General features: G+C 36.6%; 1 protein-coding gene across 1 annotated transcript; it reads right to left on the bottom strand.

The window, feature by feature from the left end:
* Window positions 1–383: 383 nt before the first annotated feature.
* On the bottom strand, window positions 384–1712 carry LOC121405770 (uncharacterized protein F54H12.2-like). Its single transcript, XM_041596722.1, has one exon. The coding sequence runs from the start codon at window positions 1710–1712 to the stop codon at window positions 384–386; it is 1329 nt and encodes a 442-aa protein (XP_041452656.1).
* Between the last annotated feature and the right edge of the window lie 9847 nt (window positions 1713–11559).

Below are 11559 nucleotides of genomic sequence, written 5' to 3'. Positions count from 1 at the left end.
CCTGGCATCTTTTTATGATATAATATATACAATATTGCCCACACACTGTAGAATTAACCCCTTGCACCCGTTTTTTATTATGAACCCATGACACGGTGTTTCCTTGAAGAAAATTGGTAAATGTAGGGCTATAAAATGAAGGTTCGTTCCCATAAGAGTCAAAAAATTCCCCATAACCCTCTTGAAAAAAAAAAGCGGTCCAATGTGAGCCCGCTTTACTGCTTGGGTCTGTGTTTACAACGTAGCATTGTCTTTTCTTGTCTATCTCCCTGGGTAATTGGTCCAATGCGCACGTTCCTCTGTAATACGGGCGTGTGGAGGGATGATGCTTCAATATGTAGTCGATCTGCTGAGTATCCATTTTATTTAATAGAATTAGAGGGTTATCCTTGGTGATCGTAGATGATGTTTCTGCTTCTGTCAATCTGGATGAGCCCTTGTGCTTCGGATAAGACGATACAGTTTGCAGTTTTTGTCAAAGGTGTATCAAACTGGAGCTCGAGTCGTAGGTTGCCTTGTTTAACGAGGTTAAGGTGACATCCATCCGATAGATCTGGAGTCAGGTCAAAAGCATACAACGTGTATCCCTTTGAATAGTCTTCTCTGTCAATGTCCAATCCTTTATCCGTAAACATACGCCCACAACCCATAAAGAGTGAATTGTAAGCTTGTAGAAAATTCTGTCCTGGTCCTTCAACGTAATTTGGACGAAGAGGTCTCATAGGTATTGTTTCTCCGTCGATAGTAACCCCAATGAAGTTGAGATTAAGATGTTTGAAGTTATAAGGATTTTTGGTATAGGATCCATTGTAGGCATCGTTGTCTACGAAACCGACGATGATTCGGTTGGGGAGTTGACCAAGAAATAAATTGTCCTTGCTCACTGACATGTTACCGGCTGGGATCGAGAAGGAACGGACATCTACTTTGTTCACGGGATACTTTGCGGTTGATTTTTCCAATGTTTTAGCGTGTGAGATCATCACCGATGGGTTGACTTTCACTCTCCTGACGTAGAGGGCAGCCTTATCAATGACCACTTTGTACTTTGGATTTACGTCGGATGATAGGAGACAGAACGAGTCCTTGCTACGGTTGAATTTGAGTTTTAAATCGACTCCAGGGAGTAAAAGCCTTTCCTGAAAGAACAGATCGGCGTATACAGGTCCTATCATAGAGAGAAGTTTACTTCCAGCTATAAACGTATGTCGTTTTTTTAGTCCCTTGTTTGTTTCCCCATCTAAAGGATTGACGATGTCCATTTTACCCGCCTCGTCTTTGTAGTACAATTGTTGTGTAAGCTGGGATGTTTTTGTTTCACCTCCGTAGTGTAACAATGTTTCCAATAAGGCTCGATAAGGGTAGGTGTTCGAAGGTTGGGATACCAATTTTTCATTGAGCATTACATCTACCTGACTGAAAAGCGAAGGTAAAAATAAATTGACAGGTCCAACCTGCGCATCTGCACCGAGAGGTGAGTTGTCTGGGTTGACGATCTTGGTTGTCACTTGAATCATGGTTTGAGAAAGATCTACGTATTCTTCCGCAGTTCCGCCTACGTTGAATTCAATAGGAGCTGCATCTGTGATGGTACTGACAGGATGATATTCAACCCAAGGTCCTTTGAGAATACTCATTTGTGTACTAGGAATGGTAAAAAGATCCAATTCGGATTTACAACAGGCATCACTCTTGTCGTGTAATTTAGCCATGATGAAAACGTTGTTATGCAGATTGGTAGAATGAATTACTGATCAAAGATGTCTGGTACCCGACGTCTTTTCGCTGGAGGGTTTTTTGACCGAATGGTCCTTTTCCTTGCTTGCTTCTTTCTTTTAACTTCTCTGAAGATCAACCTACGATTCCCTCCTGTCTGCGTTCCTCCTAGTGTCGTCTTGATCCTGCCCATTGTTTTGGATGCCAGTCGCTTCCCGGCTTTCGTCACATTCTTCCTGGTCGCCTTTTTAATATTTTCACCGTTGAGGGTATCTTGAACGATGTTCATTCCTGTACTCATTGCCTCCTTACCCAGTGCCATGGCCCCCCTTTTTAAAAGCGGGGCAGCCGATCTAAATAAACCCTTTACCAAACTACCCAGTCCATGTCCTCGTTGCATGACAGCTCCTCTAAAAACTGGGATACCATACCCTATTTGGCGTTGATAAATATGCATTTTATTTTTTATCATAGAAGGTCGTCTACGATGATGTATCATTACAGTTTTATACAATCAATCGTTTTCACAAAGAGGACGCACGTTCCCTAAAATGAAGCTTCACGATCACCTTCCCTCTTTCAAATGGCACAACTTCACCGGTTTCATTCGTTAATATAATATCTATAGTTTCAAATTGATACAGGTTTAAAGGAACGTAATGAGGGGAATCGTAAGTACAAATGATGTTATCCGACTCTTTGTTAGGAATGACAGCTACGGTCCTCAAAAGAGGTACGCATGCATCCCCTACATATTGATGTTGCACAATATCGGAATAGACGTAAAATGTGTGAAAGAACATGTGAACGTCCATCGGCAGAGGGCTTAACGTAGATTCTGTAAGATAACATTCCCCGTCAAAACCCATCATTCTCGCTAGATTACAGGGTATCATCACCGCCGTTCCTTCTCCAATTTGTATGTAACACTTTCTCATTGTATGTTTATAAAAGAAACCAACGGAAGACCGTATACGTCTATCCATGACAGCATTGATCACCATGATTAATTCTTCTCCCGAATTATAATAACCCGATGGTAATGTAATCGATTTCACCGTGTTGGGGTTATTGGAATTCGCATCATTACGATGAACAGTAATTACATTATTTTCTTCGTTGATTATATTCCAGCTCTTCTGGAATTGGAGTTCAGCGAGCCCTACCTCGAAATTTTCCGTGAGGGAAATAGGTGTATGAAGCTTCGTCGTGTAACGACATGTTTTGTTTTCAGGATAAATATTCATGGAGCTATTGCTCGGTAAAGTGACGTAAAATTGGGAGCTCATGATGAAGACCATCCAAACACAACCCTGTTCAAAACACGATTTGACATTTTCTTACGATGTTATACACCTTTATCTCTTTTCTATCCTGTTCTCCCAACTGTCGAATTCTTTCCCATAACCCTTCCAACGTACCAGGTATTGTTTTTTACCCTTACGAGTCCTTGTTTTCAACACCTTTTCTATCAAATATTTGGCGTGTTTATCTTTCCTAACCTTTTGAAGTTCGTATTCGTAAAAAGTACCCAATAGTTCCTCTCTATTGTAATCCTTCAGTTTGTATACCGGTGGTATCCTCCCAATGCATTTGCTGATAGTAAAAATTTCTTCCGACCAGTTACTCGCATACCCCTTTTCAAACCTCAGTTTGTTTTTACTGATACGTACCTGGTCACCCACTGCATATTTCATCTTCTTTTTCCTTTTAACTTTTTTCTTTGTTTTTGTTCCAAACAACGCTTTTAAAGCACGTTTTTGATTCTCGATTGTCACTTCTTTGGGCTTCATACCGATGCTCGAGTGAACAGCCCCATTGTACCCTCGCATGATTTCCTGCAATACATCGATGTATCGATAAGAATTGTTGAAAGTTAAATACCTGTATACCCTAGTCATGAGAGTACGGTTAAAACGTTCCGCTACAGCACATTTAATGCTGTTTTCTGTGGTGAAAAATTGAATATTTTGTTCTTTCAGGAAATCTTGAAATTTCTTGTTTAAAAATTCCTTTCCTTTGTCCGTGTGTAACATAATAGGGACTCGACTTTGTTTCAAGATTTGTTTGAAACCGTGTATGATGTCATCGGAGGATTTTGTTTTGAGGGGTATGGCCCATGCATATTTAGATAGAACGTCGATACACGTTAGAATATATCGATATCCCTTGTTAAATTTGGTTAAATTATTTAAATCGATCAAATCAGCTTCCCAAATTTCATCTATCCCTCGCACTTTCACACGATTTCTTTTAAATTTCTTTCTTGCAGGTGTATGCAAAGTGTATGCATCCTGATGTTGTAACCATTCTTTCACCTTTTTCACTTCGACATTTGGGAATCCATGTTCTCTCACAGCCCTCCATAATTTTATCACACTTCCAAAGCCTGCACCGTGTTCTGGATTGTAATAAATCTCTCTCAAAGCTCTCTCCAACTTCTTCATAATTTGCTGTTCACGGCAATCCAGCTTCTCTTATCAATGACTTATTTTTCACAAACACTAGGTTATAAATGATTGGTTACTCACTCTTCTATTCAACTACACACGCACATTTCTATATACTGCCCAAATAATGACGTAGCTACACGTTTCTTTGTTGGTTTCTGAAGTTATTATTATCATTGTTATTATTATTACGAACAAACTATATACATGTATCATACAAAACAACAACCAACAAGTCTATATCACATCATGCTATAAATGTACAAAATGGAATGTAGAGTCGTTCTAAGAAGCAACCACGGTACTAGTCCATACAGTGACTCGGGTGTAGTGTCGTTCCAAGGAATTTCGTATGTCGCCAGTCCTTTGACAAAGAATGAGTAGAGCTCCTGTTTCTTCGCTGTCGATATGCCTGTCCCGTTGTAGACCTTCTCGAAGTAACATAGCGTTGCCAGAGCCCTGGATAATAGATGAGGATGGTCCTTTCTTTCCAGACTCTCGGAGAGTAGTATATGAACAAATAACTGGAGATCGTCGGTATCTCGTAGACGTGTCGTTGACAGACGCTGGAAGTCGCCATGTCGCTTTATTCTTTGACAGATGTTCACTAGTTTAGACAGCTTCTTCTCCGTCATTTCAGGATTCAGCTCCAACACAATCCCTTCTATCAGAGCAAAGGGGGTGTCATCGGGGGAAATCCCCTGTCGACATTCATGGCTCGGTAAACTATCTGCACTGCCGGTTCGATTCCTTCCAGATGGCGTGCTATGTTCTTTCTCCTTGCCTCCAATTCCTCCTCCGTCTCTCCTTTCAGGATGAATTGAAGATGTTCCATGTACAGTCTGCAATCGACCTGGTCCGGTTTCAACCAGAGGACTCGGGCTACGTGTGGGTAAAACTGCTCCACCTTCTGAGGGTCCAGGTAGCTGACTGTCTGATGTACCACGTGTTGTGGGTCGGATGATGGAAGGTAGCTCGATATGTCGTCGGGCTGGTTTTTGAGGCTCCACTGCGTCTCTACGATCATCAGGTACTCCGTCAGCATCATGAGTTCGACCTTTTCTACCGTCGTCTGCATATCTCGACACCATTCTTCCGGGGTTTCGGTCATCTTGTATCATGTGTGTTGGTCAATTATAGAGAGCAGTTTCGCAGTGAAGTTTCACGATACCAATAACCCCTTTTATACGTTTTCTGACCCCACTATAAAGCTGTAAGTTACTATATTTAGTTCTATCTTGACATGGTCCAGACTTGTTTGGATGTGTCTTTTACTTTCTTCTTGTTTTAATGGTTATTTATAGATATGATTTCATCGGTGTTGTGCAATTCTCTATGACGTCATTGGTATTGCACGTTCATTTCGCCATTCTATGGCGTCACACTTGTCAGGACTTGTTGAATTCTATTTCTTTACTTATTTCTTGTTCTGCCTGATGATATGACGTCATTTGTTTTTCATGCTTCGTCACTCTATGACGTCATTTGTCTTACGTCACAAGTGTGACGTCATTTGTTTTTCATGTTTCGTCACTCTATGACGTCATTTGTCTTACATCACACTGGTGACGTCATTTGTTTTCGAGGCGTCTCAAATCTATGACGTCACTCAATAATTATTCCATATTCTTATTGTTTTAACTTTTTAATCCATATTCTTATTGTTTTAACGTTTTAAACCATACCGCTATTGTTTTAATTCATATCGCTATTGTTTTTAGGTTTTAATTCATATCGCTATTGTTTTTAGGTTTTAATCCATATCGCTATTGTTTTAAGGTATAATCCATATTGATCCATATTTCCATAATTATCGATCCATATTTCCATACTTTATAATCCATAATTTATAATCCTATTGTTTTAATTTTAATCCATATTTCCATAATTCATAATCATATTTCATATTTTCATAATTCATAATCATATTTCATATTTCCATAACTTTATTAATATTTCATATTCTATTGTTTACAACAATAGAATATTCATAATTCATATTTCTATTGTTTAGAACAATAGGGATTAGTTATGTGACTATACGTACACCTTTACTACTCATGTGTATAGACTTAAAGAAAATTGGTATTTTGTGCATGTACCGATACAAATTTATTGTAATAAAATTGTTTTCCCCTTTTTAAAAACATATCTGTTCTGTAAAATTGTAGAAAAATTGTGGAAAACCCTCCTGTTATTACAATCTTCAAAATTATTTGTTTTTTTCTGTAAAACCTGTTTTTTAAATTTTTCTTCTGTAGAATCTACTGTTTTTTCTAATAGTGTACCTTGGCCACTTTTACCTCTGCTATTGTCACGTCTTCCATTTTTACCTCTTGTTATCTGCTGTTCTTACCTCTGCCATTTTTACCTCTGCCATTATTACCTCTGCCATTTTTACCTCTGCCATTTTTACCTCTGCCATTTTTTACCTATGCCATTATTACCTCTGCCATTTTTACCTCAGTATCTGCCATTTTTACCTCTGCCATTTTTACTTCTGCCATTTTTACCTCTGCCATTTTTTACCTATGCCATTATTACCTCTGCCAATTTTACCTGGCACCATCTGGCCAAGCAAAGCCAAATTCTGCTGAAATAATTTGTTCCCATTCATATTGTGCATAATATCGTAAGGGCCTGTAGCGGCCATTTTGACTTTCCAATAACAGTATTTATCACCAAACTGGCAGAATAAATGATATCTCTTAACTGCTTAATAGAAATTATGCTTTCAGACAATATTTTACTCATAGATCACTAATACCTGCATTTATGGTGCTCACTCCTGTGAATATTGGTTTGCCCCTTTGCATTGTGCATAATACTGTTAATATCTCTGGCGGCCATTTTGAAAGTAAAAATACAGTATTTAACACACACTTTAAACCCGAATGATATATTTCGTTAGAAAATATGTTTTTAAACAGTATCTCATTAATTTATCACACATATATGCATTTTAGTGATTACTCTTGTGATTTCTTTGCCCACTTTCTCATTGTGGATAATACTTTTAGGGCCTTTGGCAGCCATTTTGAATATCAAAATACAACATTCATCACATACATGACATATTAATAATATATTTCGTTAACAATTATGTTTTTAGTCAATATTTCACTCGTTTAATCTTAATAATATGCATTTCTGTGATCACTCTTGTGAATTTTTTCGGCCCCCATTGCCATTGTACGCAATACTGTTTGGGCCAGTGGTGCCATTTTAGATATCAAAATACAGAAATGTTCCCATTTATGACATAATAAATGATATATCTCTTTAGTAATGATGATTTGCATATATTACTTCGTTCATACATTGCAATTTTTTGCGGGTTAGTGCTCATTTTTGTGAAAATTGGTTTTCCCTATTTATATTGTACATAATAGAGTATACAATGGACTATGGCGGCCATTTTGAATATCAGGAAAATAAGTATTTTGTCAACAATTATTTTTTCAGAGTGTATTTTACTCCTGCCACACGCTTTCATGCATTCCATAGCCAATGTTCGGACAATTTTAGGATTTTCATGGGTAATTTGCATATTTTGGCGGCCATATTGGATTTTGCCAATTTGCGGAAAATGCTCAAGGTTACACGAGTGGCATCATCCAGATTCGTAATCAGCACCCTCGAATTGACAAGAAACCATCAAAAAATATTGTATATATAAAAAAACAAGGTTTGGTCAAGTTTCTATGGGGCCTATCCTGGACTAGTCCAGGATAGAAGAGGCATAACCTTGTTTTTTTATATATACAATATTTTTTTATGGTTTCTTGTCAATTCGAGGGTGCTGATTACGAATCTGAATGATGCTACTTGTGTAACCTTGAGCATTTTCCGCAAATTGGCAAAATTCAATATGGCCGCCAAAATATGCAAATTGCCCATGAATATCCTCAAATTGTCCACACATAGGCTACGAAATGCATAAAATCATAAAGCAGGAATGAAATACTCTCCAAAAAATAATTTTTGACAAAATATTTATTTTCCTGATATTCAAAATGGCCGCCATAGACCATTGTATACTTTATTATTAACAATATGAATAGAGAAAACTAATTTTCGCAAAAATTAGCACTAAACTGCAAAAAATCGCGATGTATGAATGAAGTAATATATGCAAATCATCATTGCTAAGGAGATATATCATTGATTATGTAATTTATGGGAACATTTCTGTATTTTGATACCTAAAATGGCCGCCACTGGCCCAAACAATATTGCGTACAATGGCAATGGGGGCCAAAAAAATCACAAGCATGATCACTTAAATGCATATTATTAAGATTAAACGAGTGGAATACTGACTAAAAACAATTGCTCACGAAATATATTATCAATATGCCATGTATGTTTCATTTTGATATTCAAAATGGCTGCCAATTTGAAAGAGGAGCACAGAAATCACAAGAGAGAGCATATGCATATGTGTGTGATCAATTAATGGGATACCGTCTAAAAACATATTTTCTAACGAAATATATCATTCAGGTTTCAAGTTTGTGTTAAATACTGTATTTTGATTTTCAAAATGGCCGCCATAGACATTAACAGTATTATGTACAATGCAAAGTGGGAAACCAATATTCACAGGAGTGAGCACCATAAATGCACGTAATAGTGATCTATTAGTAAAATATTGTCTGAAAACATAATTTCAATATTTCTATTATATTAAGAGATATCTTTTATTCTGCCAGTAAGGTGATAAATACTGTTATTGGAAAGTAAAAATGGCCACTACAGGCCCTTATGGTATTATGCACAATGTGAATGGGAACAAATTATTTCAACAGAATTTGGCTTTGCTTGGCCAAATGGTGATGTATGAGTGAAATATTGTCTGGAAACATGATTTATAACAAAATATATCATATCCTATGTAATTTAGGTGATAAATACTGTATTTCAACATTCAAAATGGCTGCCATATGCTATTTTTTATTAACATTATTTGTCTCCACTCAAATTGTATAATATAGGATAAGGGACTGTGGTGACCATTTTCAATTTAAAAATGCAGCATTTATCACCTTAATTACCCAACATTATGATGTAACTCGTTAGAAACTAAGGTGTGAGACAATATTTAACCATTCCATAACAATTCATTATTATATGCAATATTTAGAGTCAAGCCGCTTTTCTGTCAAAATTATATGTCCCATGTTACAATGTACACAATACTTTTAGGACCTAGGGCAGCCATTTTGGATTTCAAAGTACAACATTTATTACGTCCACGACCAATATGTGATGTATTTAGTCAGAAATCATGTTTAAGACAATATTTTTACTCGTATATCGCAGTTATATGCATTTTATGATTCTCACTCTTGTGAAAATTAGTTTCTCCATTCGCATTGTGCATAATAAAATAATATAGGGCCTATGGCGGCCATTTTGAATATGTTGAATGTCAAATTACCGCATCTATCACATAAATGGCATATTAACAATGTTTTTTTTTTAGTCAGTATTTCACTCGTTCATCTTAATAATATGCATTTTAGTGCTCACTCTGACTTGTCATTTTTTTGGCCCCGGTCGTTGCCATTGTGCATAATACTCTTTGGGCCAGTGGCGGCTATTTTAGATATCAAAATACAGCAAATTCACCATATATGACATAATAAATGATATATCTCATTATTAATGATGATTTGAATATATGACTTCGTTCATACATCGCGATTTTGTGCGGTTTGGTGCTAATTTTTGTGAAAATTAGTTTTCCGTATTCATATTGTACATAATGGCCTATGGCGGCCATTTTGAATATCAGGAAAATAGATATTTTGACAAAAATCAGAGAGTATTTCATTCCTGCCACATGATTTCATGCATTTCATAGCCAATGTGTGGACAATATTGCGTGCATTTATGGTGCACTCTCCTGTAAATATTGGTTTCCCACTTTGTATTGTACATAATACTGTTAATATCTATGGCATGCAATTTTGAAAGTCAAAATACAGTATTTAACACAAACTTGAAATGTGAATGATATATTTCGTCAGAAAATATGTGTTTAGATGGTATCCCATTCACTTATCACACATATATGCATTATAGTGCTCTCTCTTGTGATTTCTTTGCTCTTTTTTTCTCATTGTGCATAATACTTTTATGGCCTTTGGCAGCCATTTTGAATATCAAAATGAAACATTCATCACATACATGGCATATTAATAATACAGTTCGTTACCAATTATGTTTTTAGTCAGTATTCTACTTATTTAATCTTAATAATATGTATTTTAGTGATCATTCTTGTGAATTTTTTGGCCCCCATTGCCATTGTACGCAATACTGTTTGGGCCAGTGGCGGCCATTTTAGATATCAAAATACAGAAATGTTCCCACATATGACATAATAAATGATATATCTCGTTAGCAATGATGATTTGCATATTACTTCATTCATACATCGCGATTTTTTGCAGTTTAGTGCTCATTTTTGCGAAAATCAGTTTTCCCTATTCATATTGTACATAATAGAGTATACAGTGGCCTATGGCGGCCATTTTGAATATCAGGAAAATAAATATTTTGTCAAAAATTATTTTTTAAGAGAGTATTTCACTCCTACTACACAATTTTATGCATTCCATGACCCATGTGTGGACAATTTTAGGATTTTCATGGGTAATTTGCATATCTTGGCGGCCATATTGGATTTTGCCAATTTGCGGAAAATGCTCAAGGTTACACGAGTGGCATCATCCAGATTCGTAATCAGCACCCTCGAATTGACAAGAAACCATCAAAAAATATTGTATATATAAAAAACAAGGTTTGGTCAAGTTTCTATGGGGCCTATCCTGGACTAAAATATGGCCAGCCTCAAACCCCGATGCAATGAATTGTCAAAAAGCCCCCGCATGTACATAGATTAAATTAGAAGTGCATGTCACGGTTAGGCATTTCATCATATCATTATGTCTTTATCGGCCTAACAATGCTATTTACGAATTCGTTGGAGGTGTACCGTGAAGGCTTTTTAAAAAGAAATCAAACGACAAATATTTTTTTTTCATTCAATTCTTCAGGAGCAAAATGAAACTGCACTATTCTCATTCATCATTTTATAACATTACTTTTTGTCTAGCTGTTTTTTTATATCTAAAGTTTTGCCAGGTTTACCGTTACAAAAAGGAGGAAGAGTAGACATAGGAGAGGTGGAGAGACAGAGAGGGTTAGAGGTGGGAAAAGAACATAGCAGGAAAAGCTTAGACCTTGAAATTGTCACGAATGATTGTGGTTGATCGGTGGCGTAGACAGGTCCTTAGACCTGGGGGGGGGGGATGATCCCTAGCTGGGTCATATATATATATATATATATATATATATATATATATATATGTGTGTGTAAAGT

The sequence above is a fragment of the Lytechinus variegatus genome, chromosome 19 (genome assembly GCF_018143015.1).
Source record: "Lytechinus variegatus isolate NC3 chromosome 19, Lvar_3.0, whole genome shotgun sequence".
Taxonomy (NCBI): domain Eukaryota; kingdom Metazoa; phylum Echinodermata; class Echinoidea; order Temnopleuroida; family Toxopneustidae; genus Lytechinus; species Lytechinus variegatus.
The sequence above is the reverse complement of the archived record's forward strand: the minus strand, read 5'-3'. Positions and strand labels throughout refer to the sequence as shown.